The sequence below is a fragment of the Chionomys nivalis genome, chromosome 8, assembly GCF_950005125.1.
Source record: "Chionomys nivalis chromosome 8, mChiNiv1.1, whole genome shotgun sequence".
NCBI classification, from domain to species: domain Eukaryota; kingdom Metazoa; phylum Chordata; class Mammalia; order Rodentia; family Cricetidae; genus Chionomys; species Chionomys nivalis.
Genome location: NC_080093.1, coordinates 73,300,269 through 73,316,098, shown reverse-complemented (window position 1 = coordinate 73,316,098; position 15,830 = coordinate 73,300,269). Strand labels below are relative to the sequence as shown.

General features: G+C 47.7%; 1 protein-coding gene across 1 annotated transcript; it reads left to right on the top strand.

The window, feature by feature from the left end:
* The first annotated feature begins 4,984 nt into the window (after nucleotides 1–4,984).
* Nucleotides 4,985–11,269, top strand: Aqp8 (aquaporin 8). Its single transcript, XM_057779169.1, has 6 exons — nucleotides 4,985–5,489; nucleotides 5,589–5,836; nucleotides 7,207–7,333; nucleotides 8,294–8,508; nucleotides 9,873–10,007; nucleotides 10,634–11,269. The coding sequence occupies exons 1-6, from the start codon at nucleotides 5,478–5,480 to the stop codon at nucleotides 10,680–10,682; spliced, it is 786 nt and encodes a 261-aa protein (XP_057635152.1). The 5' UTR covers nucleotides 4,985–5,477; the 3' UTR covers nucleotides 10,683–11,269.
* The last annotated feature ends 4,561 nt before the right edge of the window (nucleotides 11,270–15,830 follow it).

Genomic DNA, 15,830 nt, shown 5'->3' with positions numbered 1-15,830 from the left:
TCCGGCTGGATTACAGGCAGATGTGAAATACCTGATATGAGTGCTGGGACTTGAACTCAGGTCCTCTGGAAGAACAGCTGATGCCCTAAACCACTGAGCCGTATCACCATCCCCAGACATTTGGATTTTTATCATCGTGACTGCTATAAAATCAATTTCATGAAAAGAGAAGATCCATTGCCAGTAAAAGGCAGGGGAGGACAGCCAGACTGTTGAGCTGGATGGAGTTGTCTTGAGCTGGTCTCAAAGTGGCGTCTGAGAGACACTGTGAAGAGGATCACTGTGTTTTCTCTAGAATGTTCGCAGCCTTTCTGTGAACTTGCAGGAGCTCCTGGTCATGCCCGGCACACAGTCTGGCGATTGCAGGGTAATTGACTAGATCTGGAGTGGATAGTCCAGGGTTTGATCTGGTGTTGTGGTCATGATGTCATCACAGATCTGCCCACATTCTTGCATGAGCAGAATAGCTGGCCATGCAAGAAAAGAGGGGGACAATGTCCCCTCAAATGCTAAGTGCCTTTGAGCTCCACCTGCACCTGGTGGTGGGCTACAGAGACATTTTAAGGTAGTAGCATCCAAATAAGAGTAAAATAGAGGCCTTAGTTCTATATCATCCAGCTGTGAAGTCACTGGGAAAATCTGATCATCCTAGCCTACTAGGATCTTTGTGGTTTGAGAGACCACACTGTGCATGGGGTCTTCCAGACACTTGGCAGTTCTCAGGGTGAAAGCATGCTGGTTAACTAGAGACTCGCCAGCCACTTGCTTCGGAGTTGTGGGATCTAGGCTTGCCTTGAGTGGGGGAGGGGCATGTTTAGAGGACTAACAGCTGGTTGGCCCAGGCAGGAGTGAGAGAGGATATAGTCTGACGTTTGAGGGAGCTGAAGTGGGTCAGAAGAGTCGAAGGAGAACAGCAGGGCCAGGCATGAGAGCATGCGTCTGCTCAACTGTGTGGGCCCTGTGGTGTGAGGTGAATCAGGGCATAGGGTGGAAGGGCTGTGTGGCGGACCAAGGGCCGCCATTTGAATGTGGAAAGCCTCCTGTGCTCTCCGTGTTTGAGCTCTTGGTCCCCAGCTAGCTGGGGGGCTGTTTTGGAAGGCTGTGAAACCTTTCGAAGGTAGGTAGCATCTTGACACTGAGCCTTTGGCCCACTTCGGGTGGCCTGTTCTCTGCTTCCTGGTGGCAGATGCGATGTGACTAGACACTAGCTATCTGCACAGTGCCTTCTCCACTACGACAGATGGTGTTCCTTCCTAAATGGTGAGCTAAGATAGGCCCTTCCTCCGTTAAGTTGCTTCCTTGTTGGAGACAGTCACTGGACTGACTGGGCAGGAAGCAACCAGTCTGGTGCTCACACAGTGTCTTTCTTTGTCTTCCCGGGCCCGTAGATGGGCTATTTCTCAGATCCTTCTCCAGGCAGGTGAAGTCAGGTAACCAAGTTCTAGCCCATAGGTATACTTGGAAGAGCCCATAGCAACCTCTTTCTACATTTACTGGAGGACACCCCAGGGCAGCAACACGGGGAGCGCAAAGATGGAAGTATCCTGGTATCCTCGTGACCACTTACAGGAAAACTGTGTAGACAGTTCTGTCAGCAATGAACCCATTATTATTATGTTAAGGCATTGAAGTGCTGGGGGACATGTTTGTAATGGCACTTAATGTACCCTCACAGAAGCTATAAAGGCTACTATTTTCTTGGACCCTATCTCAATGTATTTGTACAACAAGCCTAGGGGAGTGGGCCCCTCCCATATACTAGAAGGGGGAATTGGAGCCATGCTGGCACTGGGTGAAGAAGAGTATTCAGCTCCCCAAATACAGACCCAAGTACCAAACTATGCTGTACTGGCTCCCAGCTGTAAAGGAATGGATGAAAACTAGGCATGGGAACTGGGTGAGGAGTTACTCCAGTCTGTCTGTCTGTCCATTTGTCCATCCGTCTTTCTATCTGTCTGTCTATATGTATGTCTCACTGTGTGTGTGTGTGTGTGTGGACTGCCTTGTGCGTTATTCCGCATCTTCCACTTTGCTCTTTGGAGACAGCGTCTTTTCTTATTGGGTGCTGTGTGTACCAGGCTCGCCAGCTCACTAATGTCTGGGGATTCTCTTGCCTCTGCCTCCTGTCCTGTCTCTGCCTCTCTGTGCTGTAGGAACTCGGGAATTGGAAACTTGCTGGACCACTTCAGGTTTTATGTGATTTCTGGGGATTCAGGCTCAGTTTCACACTTACCCAGCAAGGCCTTTAGTTGCTGTGTCATCTGCCCATTCCTAGTTAGAACTTTTAGAACAAACAGTGGTGCTGGTCTGGGAGGAAGCAGGAGAGAATTGCAATGGGAGCTGCATGGGGAGGACGCGTGGTGTCTGTCTTATCTTGCTGCTCACGGGGACACAGAAGGAAGGCCGAAGACGCATCTCGTACACTGTGATGCTGGGGGAGGAGCAGGCAGGTCACAGGATGGAAGATAATTGGCATGAAAGCAAGGTCAAATCTTTGGCTACGCAAAGATGCTCAGGGGAGGCCTGTGGGGCTCTGGCTTGCAAGGCAGCCGACACACTGCTCAGTCTTTGTCTGGGTGTATCCACTTCTGTCCTGGAGTGGATACTTGTAATCTGAACCACTGTGTTCAAGTTCTTTAATCTCTTTGTGCCTCCTTCAATCATCAAAAAGTACAGACAATGAGTAACAAGACTTATCTCAGGTCTGCTGTGATAAGACTCAGTGTGCCAGTCACATGTAGTGCGCTCTTGACAAGGGGTAGAAATGGCCTTTAGACTCCCCAGCCTTGAATATTAGTCTTCTGTCTCTGTGCACAGACACTCAGATCAGAGCTCTCAGCCCAGCAGAATCCCGAAACTCAGTGGTTAGGACAGTGATGGGTTCACAGTAGCTATTTAACTATTTGTGAGACAATCTAAGAAGGAAGCACATTGTACCTTCTTCTTTCCTCCCCCTTTCCCTTTCTCCCTCAGCCTCTCCTGTACTCTGTTAGTCCATCTGTGATCCACTTTTCTTCAAAGCTGATAGAGTAAAGTTGAGCTTACAGTCTTTCCTTCCAGTAGTGGCAATGTGTGTGTGACATAAAATGTACCTCTTAACTATCACAAGTGTGCAGTTTAGTGGCATTGAGTATCCCCAACTGTTTCATCCATCTCTGCCACTCATATATAGAATATTTCCAATCCCACAACAAAAACCCAAGTTCCCATTGAACAATAACCCGCTCTACTCCAGGCTCTGGAAAACACTGGCTTTTTTTTTTTTTTTTAAAAAAAAACATTTATAGATAGATAGACAGACAGACAGACAGAACGACAGACAGATAGATAGTATTTGTCCAGACGTCAGAAGACAACTTGCAAGAGTTGGTTTCCTCCCTCCACTTAGTAGGTCCTGGAGGTCAAACTCAGTTGTCAAGTTAGGAAAAGAACGACTTTACCCACTAGGCCATCTTGCTGCCCCCTCCCCCCCTACTTTTTTTCTTTTTTTTTAAGACAAGATCTCATATAGGCAGGCTGGCCTCAGACTTCCTCTGTAGCCAAGGATGATCTTGTGCTCTCCTGTGCCCACCTCCCACATGCTGGGATTACATGCGTGTATTAGCATGTCTGGGTCTGTGTGGTGATAAGAAGAGGGCCCAACCCAGGGCTTCCTGTGTGCTAAACAAGCGCTTAGCCGAGTCCCATCCCGGCCCCATTCTTCTTTCTTTAAGTATTTATAAATGTGTCTGTCTGGGTGCATAATATGAGTGGAATTAATTACACTGTCCTTTTGTAACATCTCGCTGCTTTTATAATGATAGGCTATGGCATCCTGAAAAAGTGCTTTCTCTTCTGTGGCATGCCGTACAGATAGTACCTACATCATGAGATATTCACCAGGTGAATGCGAGACAAGGCTGTCAGCCAGTTCCTGGCACATACAAATGTGCGGCGTAACACCCAAGTATGCATTCTCAAGTTGATGGACGTTATTATGTGTGCACTGCTTTATACGGTTTTATGATAGGTGTTACAGCTCTGAGGAGAAAGGCTTCCCCTACGGAAGTGATACAGTCTTGAGGGGAAAGACTTTCCCAATGGGAGTGTTACAGCTCTGAGGGGGAAGGCTTCTCCAATGCGAGTGTTAAGCTCTGCTTGTGTGTGTGTGTGTATGGGGGGGGATGGGGGGCTTCCCCACTGCTCTGAGAGGAAAGGTATCCTAGCAGTTGGGAGCCAAAGAATACCACAAAGTCCCACTGCCCAACAAACCTCACACAAGACATTGGGAGAATGACTGACTGCCTCTGCTCAGGTGAGAACTGAGCAGAAGACAGAGTTTACATAGGCCTTCTTGGGAACAGAGCTTTCCAGGGTGGAGATTTCCAGGTGAAGATTTCCAGGGTGGAGATTTCCAGGGTGGCATTACAGGGATTTCCAATCTTGATCTTGAGCTTTCTACTCTGTGGGATGGAGCTTGGCTGTTTCTGGAGCGGCTGGAGCCTTTATAGCAGTTAGAGATTTTTGTGGGCAGAGCCTGGTGGTTGGTGGTCCTCAGGGGCAGGGGCTTGGCCACTTGTGCCATGAGGAGCTTCCTTCTAGACATATTCGGAGTTAATTCGGGAATATATCTGGAGCTGCCTTGAGCCCTTCTCATGTCTGTTCACCCAAACCTTGTACGGATGCCGTGACACGGTTCAGTCCCTGTCATCTGCAGATAGAACAGCCGAGGGGAAGGAGTTGAGTGGCACTCAGGTGCATGACTAGCTCCTGGCTTCATGCTGGGCTGGGGGTTTGATGCAGGCAGTCTGAGTTGGTGTGTGTGTGTGGGTGGGGGGGCGGGGAGCGCATCTCACTGGTGGTGCCCTGGCTTCGAGTATGTGAGGCTGTAGGTCCCACCCATCACCGGGTTTCCAAAGTCCACCAGCTTTACCACACACAATAGTGCCACATCGTGTCTACTGCCCCAGGCAGTCAGCCATCATTTACACACACACACTTGCTGGATCAAGTTATGAGGATGAGTGTGGAAAAGGTCCTAGGTGGCGAGAGGACCTTTGAGGACAGAACAATAGCAGTAGAGGGGTTGGCTGCTACTGACTGTGCAGTTCTCTCCTGGTGGAGGCCCTCCTCATGCCTGTGCACACACGCTGGCCACCTTTGGACCCTGGAGAGAGGAGGCACCATGGAAGGGGCCATGGAGAATGCTCAGCACGTGATGCAAGCGAGCCACACCTTTCCGTTGTTGGCACCAAGCCCAGCAATCATTGATTCCACGTGGCCCTTGCCCTGTTGAGATTAGAGAAAAAAAAGTTTACCCTTCTAGGGCACCTCCCATCCAGGCTTTATTGCTTTCTGGACACCTTTGGGGAACGTCCCCAATCCTTTAAAAGCTGCTGTCTGTAGCGGACCGGTCTCTGTTCTGGAGATAAGGGTGCACATTCTAGCGTAGCTAGTGTGCTGCTCCTGGTAGTTCCGGCTTGGACCTTCTTGCACTGATGTCTGGGGAGGTGAGTTTGTTGCCTGGGCAAAGGCACCAGGGTTGGGGATGGGAACTTCAGATTGGGGGTTGCTGCCACCCGTTTTTCCTCTCTTTTTCCTTACGGCAGACGCCGATGTGTGAGGTGGACCTAGGTGGGGGCAAGGTGAAGGAGACCAGCATGGCTGGCAGATGCCGTGTGTCCTGTTATGAGCGATATGTACAGCCGTGTATGGTGGAACTTTTGGGCTCTGCCTTCTTCATCTTCATCGGGTGTCTATCGGTCATTCAGAACAGTCCAGACACTGGGGTCCTGCAGCCTGCCCTGGCTCACGGGCTGGCCTTGGGGCTTGTCATCGCGACCTTGGGAAACATCAGGTAAGACCAGCTCCCAGTATTTAGCCTAGTGCCAATATGGGGAGCTCTTGGGTACCCATTTGGGGGGGGGTCTTACAAATATGGAGTGGGGTCATCTAGCTCGGCAGCCTGTGATTTCTGTGGGCAGGTCACCCTCCAAGCCTGTTAAATGGAAATAATACTGTAACTATATTTTAAAGTTATTTTCCAAGCCAACACATACCTATTGCTAACTACGCCTCTGCTCTATACCGAGCACCCTTCTGATGCCATTCTATTCTCATAAACTCATGGAATAGGTCGTGTTATTTCCCATGTTCTGTTTGTTCTTCTTGCGTGGGGGGGGGGGAGGAGTGTTTTGTTTTTGCGAAACAGAAAGTCCACATCACTGGTAAGAGGTCCATGCTAGAGGGGGCGGAGCCAGGAGTCAAGTTCAAGTGTCTGACTCTAGTGCCCAAAGCTGAGTGCCTCAGGAGAGTGTGGGGTGTTGTGGAAGTGAATTAGGAAAAGCACAGCAGCATAGAAGATCCAGCCAGGTTTTGTTTATCCACTGTGGTACTCAGAAGGCTGCTGGAGCTCTACTCCCACAAAAGGTGTTTTTTTCGGGGGTAGGGGATGGTAGAAAGATGACCCTTCTCTTCCTTGGCTTTTATCTGGGTAGGGGCTCAGTGGGATGGGTTGGAGGGAAGCGGGCCATTTCCTAAAAAAGCCAACTGTAATAGTGGATATCGTATTTGGGACCTCTGACTGGGTGAACTGGGATAGGGCTGCTCTCTCTCTGATCTCACTCGAAACCAGATCTGAGTGAGGACAGTGATATACTGTTCTCTGGAAAGAAAGACTGGACACTCTGCTGTCTCTTTAGATGTCCAAGGGAGGCTGTGAGTGGGATGGAAGGCACGTAACCCATCTAGGTGGGCCTTGTGGTTTCCTGGCTGGGTGAAAAGGTGAGCCACCAAGCCTGTGTGCAGGACATAGAAGACGACAACCGCTGGGTTCAGTGAAGCCCCGAGTATGACTAGCAGGCAGAGATGCACGCCAACATCTTGGTTTTGCAGTCTGCTGTGTGGTGTGCAGATGTGGATCCTGGCCCCATTTCTGGAGGACTGGGGCCAGCTCTGAGGGGTCTGGGGGAATTCATGGATTTCTCCCTATGTGTTTGTCCCCAAGGCCACCTAGGGTCTGGCCACCCATCCCCAGCTCCCTCTGAGCCTCCATCCCACCACAAGGCTCTTCTGGGAAAATGGGGGATTTGCTGCATTTCTACTTACAGCAGGGCTCAGACGGTCCATCCTGCAGGCCCAGCTTGAGGGACAGGCTAGCGTACATAGTCTCACCTCGTGGTGAGCCTTGGACCTGGCCTCAAGGCTTCCTTCTCCTCTTGGTTGTAGTGGTGGACATTTCAACCCTGCTGTGTCGCTGGGAGTCACACTGATTGGAGGCCTCAATGTCATGCTGCTTCTTCCCTATTGGATCGCCCAGCTGCTTGGGGGACTGATTGGGTCTGCCTTGGCTAAGGTTGGTGATCCCTGCTGGGACTGGTTTGCTGGCTTGTCTCCGATGGGATTTTCTTCACCTCCCAACTCTTGGGTTGATGTTCAATTTATGTTTGAAATCCTTCCACCAATCAAAAAAGCTAGTCTTGGGGCTGAGGAGATAGCCCAATGGTCAAGGGCACTGAATGCTCCTCCAGAGATTCCCAACACCCACCTGGCAGCTCACAATCAACTGGATCTCCAGTTCCAGGAGTCCCACATCCTCTTCCGGCCTCTGTGGTTTTCAGGCATCCAGCTGGGACGCAGACATACATGAGCACAAAAATTCATACACACAAAGATAAATAAAAATATATTTTTTTAAAAGCAAGTTCTTCTTAGCTGCAGGCTCCCCATCCACCAGCACTGGCGATGGAACGTAGGGCCTTCGGCATGCCAGAGGAGTGCTCTGCCATAGAATGCCATCCCTAGGCTGGGCCAAAGATTTTATAGCTCTACACATAATTCCACGGGCTTCTTCTGCCTGCTCTCCCTCCCAATCTCCTCCCTCCCTCGATGCTCCCTCCTCTTTTCCATTCTTCCCTTCTCCCCCTCTTCTGACCCAGCAGTGCCTGTTCCCCTGAGGCTGACCCTTTCAACCCCTCACTCAGCCTTCCTCAAGGCCTGCAGGTCCTGCCTGACACTTGTTCCGCTTCCAGAGCTCGTGAGACAGGCTCGTTTTGTGCTCTTTTCCTCACAGGGGGTTATATAAAGCAGCAGAGGCTTTAGAACACATCACCTGTTACCCTCAATTTTCAGATGAGCAAAGCAAGGTCAGAGAGGTCTTGTAGCTCCCGAAGTCACACATACAAATGAGAGGAACTGAGGTGCCGGCATGGATATGTCCCATTGCAGTTGGGTTGGAGCACAGGCCTGCTTGGTAGACCCCTGTGCCCAGCTCCCAGCGTCTCTCCGTCCTAGACTGAGTGGTTTTTCTCGACAGGCGGTGAGTCCTGAGGAGAGGTTCTGGAATGCAACTGGGGCAGCCTTTGCAGCAGTTCAGGAGCAGGGGCAGGTGGCAGTAGCCCTGGGGGCAGAGATCATTCTGACAATGCTGTTGGTATTGGCCGTGTGTATGGGCGCTGTCAACGAGAAGACGAAGAGTCCTCTGGCCCCATTCTCTATTGGCTTATCTGTCACTGTGGATATACTGGCAGGGTAAGTGTCCCTCAGCAGTGTGATGGCCATGCCCAGATGTGGGCCCACATCAGGGCTGAAGACTACAGCTTCAGTTGCCAACAGGGGCCAGGGAAGCATGGCAAACGGAAACAGTGGGCTGATTTGGGGCAGGTGACGGGCAATGGTGGGGTATGTGGCATCAGACAGTGCTAGGTGATTTTTGGCTGTGTGGGAATGTGGTGACCCTTCTTCTTCAGTTAGGGCTAAGTCAGAGGCCTGGATTTTTATAAAAGTTCCTAATTTCTGTAGTAGAAATAAAACGTTTCCTCAGGACATCAGTCTTACCAAAAAATTCCTCTACCCACCTATTCTATTTTGAGCCTCTTGTTCTGGGAGGCATTAAGGAGACAAAGTTGGGTAAGGAATCATTTTTCCCATTGTTCAGGTACTCAAACAGGTTCAGAAAGGCAAGAAATGACGCAGGGTCATTGAGAGTCTAAATAAAGTGACAGACCTGGGACAGTCACCCATAATCTGAGGACATGTGTAAGAGGTCACTTCCAAAAGTTCAGTTCTTTCCTTCCTTTTGGAGACAGAACCAAACCTTTCTCAGTGTTCAGGTCTCATTGCTACCTTGGGTGTGCTGGGAATGCAGATCAGTAGTAGCGGTGCTTTTCTGCCCTCTGGTGACACTTGTGTTAGTTACAAGTGTGCTCTACCTCTTGGACAGGCTTCGGGTACAGAACCCAGTGAATGTTGCAGGGCCCAGCCTGAAGGCATGGGGTCTGCAGACAGTACCCAGAGTTAGATGCACACCTTATAATCAAGCCTCCTCTGGTGAGCCTAGGGTACACGCCCCCTTTGGTGTACCTGAGAAACAGACCCCTTCTGGAGGAGGAGGGCACAGATCTGTGGCATGAGGACCTCAATGGGTTTGTCACGCTACAGTGATCATCAAGACACGCACATTTTGTCATCTATTCCTAGCTACAGCCTATGGGCTGGGCACTTTCATTTCATACAGAGAGGTTAGACAAAGGTTACAGAGTAGAATTGCCTGGACTGGACTTTGAATGTAGGTCAGCTGGATTCCAAAGTGAGGGATGTTCCTCGAACTTTACTTTATAGACTTTGGAAAGGGATGTTTCCATTATTAACTCCTGTCATGACTAAGCAGGCATTTTTTTTTTTTGCTTGCTATTGTTCTAGAATGTGTGGGGAGTGGCCTGTATAAAGGTCACGTAGGAATCATCCTTTGCCTTTTACAGTCTCTGAGATCCACCCAGGAGCCCCTGGGAGTTTAGATAGAAGAGGTGTCTGGGTGGGGTGGACTGCAAATCTGATTAAGGGTGTGGATTTGAGGTAGGCCCTTCTGAGATGCTGGTGTATCTGTGTGTCTTCAGGGGTGGAATCTCCGGAGCCTGCATGAACCCTGCTCGTGCCTTTGGACCCGCCGTGATGGCTGGCTACTGGGACTTCCACTGGATCTACTGGCTGGGCCCCCTCCTGGCTGGCCTCCTTGTAGGACTGCTCATTAGGTAGGAGGGCGACAGGGAGTCTCCAGCTGGTAGACTGACCCTCGCTGAACTGGCCCTGTCTAGGGCCATTGGCTCCAAGTGACAGAAATTCTCTTTATAAGGGGACTGACTCTTGGAGTTAGGAGTGAGATGCTCATGAGTGACTCTGGCTCCAAGTAGTGCTCAGACATGTTTCTGGGGACTTGGAATATCTCATAGACTTTCCTTTCCCATGGGTGGGCTTCACATTTAGACAGTCTTGAAATTTTTTCATTTAATTTTTTTTTTTTTTTTTGCACAATATATTTAGATCATACTCTTTTCCCCTCGAGGCACCAACTCCTCCCAGGTCCTCCTCATTTCCCTTGACTGTGTCTAAGAGGGTTGGATCTGGGCTGGCTGTGTGGCCTTCTTGTACCACAGCGCACTGCAGTGCAGTGGCCTCAGGCCATGTCCAGGGCCTGCTGTAAGACACCACTAATCACTCTGTTGCTGATTTCTGCATGGCCACCACAAGCGTCCTTCTGCCTGAGGGGGCTGAGCTCAGGGAGCCACCTGTCTACAGAGTTCTGGGCCCTGCGATTAGTAATGGGAGCTGGGTCTTTCTTCCAGGGGAATGGAGACCTTACAGGACAATTTATTTTTAGGCTCTTCATTGGAGATGAGAAAACCCGCCTAATCCTAAAGGCAAGATGAAGCGCTGCTGGTGGCGTCCTCACTGCCTGGTGTCCTCCTCACTGCCTGGTGTCCTCAGCTGCCCGTCCTGAGCTGAGGACAGGACAATCGGATCATTTCCTGCAGGGCTGAGCTCAGAAGAGCTACTGCGCCAGCAGCTGACCTTGGCCTGGCTTCTCAGGCAGACGGGATGCTGCTATGTCTTGCGCATGCTCCCAGAACTTGGATTTCCTTTGTGTCCATGGATGGCAACTGGGAATGTATGGCCAGCAAGGCCTAAAGACAGGTGGAGACCACACAGAAAAAGAGTTTTTCTTCAGAGGGCAGGTCACAGGAGAGATGAGCATGTGGAGAAAGTGGTTGCTAAAGCAAACTGCTTTCTCTCTCTCTCTCTCTCTCTCTCTCTCTCTCTCTCTCTCTCTCTCTCTCTCTCTCTCCCTTCTTCCCTCCCCACATATATATGTTGGGTTTGGAACCCAAGGCCTCATGCATACTAGGTGAGCACTTTGCTACTGAGCCTCCTGCTCTCCCCACCCTCTTTCCCCTTGATCCCACTGTTACAGAGGGGATTTCAGGAGCCCAAAGACCTCCTGGCTTCCCCAGCTGCCAATGTGACTTCATATTAAATGACTTAGTGTTTCCTTCCCACTGTCTTGTTAACAACTCTTTCATTGAAGACATGGATACAGATGGGGAGGAAATAAAAGCCTGGTGGAGCTGCAGAGTCTGGCTAAGCCTAATCGAGGCTCTTTTCCAGAGCCAATGCAGGTACTTAGGTGTGGTCCCACTCAGAGCCTATCTGCACTCAGGCAGAACTATTGTACACTCAGCCTGGGGCACCATGTCCGTTTTCTTAGACTCTAGTCAGAAGACCCTGCTGAAACTGAATGTAGAGCCCAGGGCCTTGATGAATGCCCAGTGCTGTCTGGATATGGACCAACCCACATCCATTGCACTCCACTGGGGTGAGGTGGGGATGGGGCAAAGCTGCAAGACCTCCCATGGGAGGAGAATAGCAGCAAGCAGTAGAGACTAGTGGCATGGGTGTGGGAGATATGAGCAGAATGAAAAAGAGATAAGAAGACACAGTAGCAACATGTCTTCCAGGTCAGCATGCATCTTCTCTATGAATCATGGGTCATACACAGGTGTGATTCCCAGCACCTACATGGTGCTCATGACTATCTCTAACTCCATCCAGTCTCAAAAGTATTTGGCTCCTCTCTCTGACCTCCTAGGTACTGGATGCATATGGTCCACGGACATAAATACAGGCAAAACAACCGTACATATAATCAAAGAACACATCAAAAAGATCATGCATCATGATTAGTTCAGCTTCACGCCAATTTTTGTTGTATTTGATATGGTCTTTCCCTGGAGCTTCTCCATAGTATCAAAATGCTTTTCTTTCATAAATGACCCATGATTTTTAAATTTTTTTCCTTTTTGTTGAAAGCTTTTTTCAATGTATTCTGACCATGCTTTTCCTCTTCCTCAACTCCCTCAGGTCCTCCCCACCCACCCAACTCCATGCCCTTTCTTTGTTTATTTCCAAAACAAACAAAAAACTCACACAGGAAAAAAATCACAATCAGAAACCATAATACATGAGCAAAAGACCAATAACAAAAAATAAACAAACAAAGCAATATGAAATCAAATGTCTACAAAATTACTACTGAGTTAGTTTTGTAGCACAAAGCAGCAAGTTATAAAGTCCATGTGAGTTGGGTGGTAGTTGCAGTGCACGCCTTTAATCCCAGCACTTGGGAGGCAGAGGCAGCTGGATCTCAGTGAATTTGAGGCCAACATGGTCTAGAGAGCGAGTTCCAGGACAGCCAGGGCTATGCAAAGAACCCTGTCTCAAAAAATAAAAAAAAAAATCCATGTGATAAGAGTGATAGAAACCCTTCACCTTGAATCTACTCTGTATTTAGTGGTTGGACTGAGCCATCTTACTGTGCCATTCTTCCTATGGTTTCTGGTTGTATAACTGAGAATATACATGCACAAAGAAGCTGACCTTCTACATTGATCATGATTGTTATGGTGAGAAAGGCTAATGGAAACCACAGAACTCTTCTATCAAAGCAGTGGTCAAGAGCAAGACTGTGAAAGGTTTGGTAGCATTCACCCGTAGTTCCAACACTAGGCTGAGGTGGGAGAATTAAGAGTTTGAGGCAAACCTGGGCTACATAGACCTTGTCTTCCATCCTCCAAATTAAAAAAAAAAATTGCAATACTATAAAGAATGACAGAATTTTCCACCAAAAAAGAAAAGCATTCTTTTTTGCATAGAATGCTTTGGGCTAAAAGCACTTGGGAAATAGCTGTTCAAAAGGGAGTGTTCTGACAATTCTTTCAGAAGAGGAGTGAAAGATTTACCTATGCGAAAGATGCTCCTCTCACCATGGAGAAATATTCTCATCATGAGAGATGAGGAATTGGGGCTGAGAGATTTCTACACAGATCTTGTCAAAACCATGTGTCTCCCCTTGGCTCTCCCAGCCTAGTGATGTTGCTGAATCAGTACCCCGTTTCTTCTGGGTGGTAGACAAGCACTGAGGCTTTGTCACTTTTTGGGGCCTTTATCTGGAAGACTCCCCCACATACTGTCGCTCTTCCGCCATCTGTTGTACATTCTACCCTCAGGCCCAGCGGGAGACGCTAAGAGAATAAGTCTTCATTTTCTACAACTGTAGCTTTAGGGAAACAGCTAGGATCTCTTCCAGTTAATCTGGCATGCGACTCTTGTAGAAGCACATGTAGTATGTCTGTACAACATCAGTTTTACCATGGAAGTAAAGCAAATTATTGTTTGGGATAACGGCAACGGCAGTTGGAGGACTGCTGTATACGAACCACTGTGGATTCACATGTCCCTTCCTGCTGGCTATGGAGGGCAGCTGTGAGCTGGCATGGAACTCAAGTTCTTTTTACTAGTTAAGGATTGGCCTTGAACTTCTTAAATATTCATTTTTATAAATAAAGACATCCTTCACATTATAGCAAACCAAAGATAGTTATTTATTTTAGACATTCCACATACAATCTCAAGAAGACATCTAAGTGAACATTAATACAGAACGAAGACAGATGTCCATTTACACTTGCTCCTCGAATGCATTCAGGTGGAGATGGAGGCTTTGGACCACATGAATCACTGAGCTGCTCCTTCCACGGGAGTTTCCCTAACCCATTATCTTGTCTGTCACTGAGCGCCAGAACTCACAAAATACTTTCTCCAATCTACCTATTCACCTTTGCCTTGCAGGGTGATAGGGGGAGGGAAGTTTTCCTGTTACTGAACACAAGTGGCTTGTCCTTCCTCCTTACTAAGCAAGCTGGGCTGGCACTGCTATCATCTCTTAAACCAGGAGATGGACTCAATGTGGCCCAGAGGTGGCATACAATGGGTTTGAATCTGGCCTTTCTATTTCTTTCATTTCTATGATGCTCCATGGCTTCATGAACATGGCACTCCTGAAATTTTGGCAGTTAACTACTCAGAAAGAGAAGTTGTTATTTATCCAACTAAATTCAGGAAGTAGTAACAATATCAAACTTCTTTTGGCTTCTGGACTAATACACATTCCTTGGTGGCAGGAAGCCCTGATCTATTTAATGCATAAAAACATGTTTCTTTCCAGGTGAAAGAATTAGGCTGAATATGTAACAAAATCATCAGTAAGAATTAGCAAGGTATTTGTGGAAATTAATGAAAGCCTAGGCAGGAAATACAAACACAGTTTCTAAAATGTCTTTGCCAGAAAATAACAAATCTGTTTATACATATACCATTGTTCAAAAATAGTACTTGAAGCCGGGCGGTGGTGGCGCACGCCTTTAATCCTAGCACTTGGGAGGCAGAGGCAGGTGGATCTCTGTGAGTTCGAGACCAGCCTGGTCTACAGAGCTAGTTCCAGGACAGGCTCCAAAACCACAGAGAAACCCTGTCTCGAAAAACCAAAAAAAAAAAAAAAAAAAAAAAAAAAAAAAAATAGTACTTGAGACAATCTCCAAAAAAATATGACGGAGTAAAATAAATAGGTGTAGGTAGTTGGCTGAGGTGAACTGTTCTGTTGAGCTTTCCAGCATCCAGAGTAATGAAGCAGTAAGTTATAAAAATCACAGTGTTTCTAAGATTTAAAAAAGAGACCTATTTTCTTCCTTGAAGTCCTTGGTATTGAGATCTATGGATCATTACAGAAATGTGATAAAGATGTATTACTCAGAATGTGATCACTCATCCTAACTTTCACGCATTGGTTGATAAAAGAGAAACACGCAAGCACCTTGGTCTAAGATGGTAGGAAGATCTGTTTCTTAAGAACTAAGAAAAGGTCCACAAGATTAACACACATCCTAACACATTGTTTAAGATTAGGATTACAGGTAGGAGAACACAAACCTACTTAGCTGTATTTTAGACACAGGAGACAATCACTTTGTCATGGTGGAGGCAAAACAGGCCCTAGATCTTTTCTGTTGCTGGGAAAATGTGCCAAAAAGTGGTGCTCAAACTGGTTTTCTATTTGCAATTTACAAAAAGGTCTTCAGGATGTGACTGCAGTTCCTCCAGGTGGGGTGACTGACCATCCACATCACCAAGGACTTAACTAGATTATCTTTTGCTGTAACACTTCCTTGCTGGAGGACAGCCACCATGGTCCCCATCATTTTGTATGCCTCTCTGAGGTTACAACATGGTCTTCTATATAACAGTACATAAGTATTGGTGAACAAGCCATCTACTTTTTGAATCATGCTTCCACATAAGTATCAATCCTGTGTACATGTTACTAAGTGGCAATTTATACTAATGTGCATCTTTTCTAGAGCTGGAATTCCAGAACATCTACACAATTATAAGCACAAGCCTACTGGCACCACACAATCTTACTGGTCTAGGCAGAGCACCAACATGAAGCTGCATGTACCATTAGAAGTCTCTAATTCAGACAATACACAGCAAATAAGCTACTGAGATGTCAACAATTATAACATTTCCAAAAACACACATCACAAACATTTACCAGCATTTGCCTGAGTCACTTGCCTTCCAACAGGCTACATCCTATGTTGACACCATAAAGTGCTTTTCTTTCTAGTGTCTACCTTCTTTGATACTTTGCTGAATGGGTCTCAAAAGATTCAAATATACTC

Coding starts and splice junctions, on each gene's coding strand:
- Aqp8 (XM_057779169.1), top strand. Junction 7,334..8,293: donor TTGGGTCTGCCTTGGCTAAG/GTTGGTGATCCC, acceptor TTTTCTCGACAG/GCGGTGAGTCCTGAGGAGAG. Junction 8,509..9,872: donor ACTGTGGATATACTGGCAGG/GTAAGTGTCCCT, acceptor GTGTGTCTTCAG/GGGTGGAATCTCCGGAGCCT.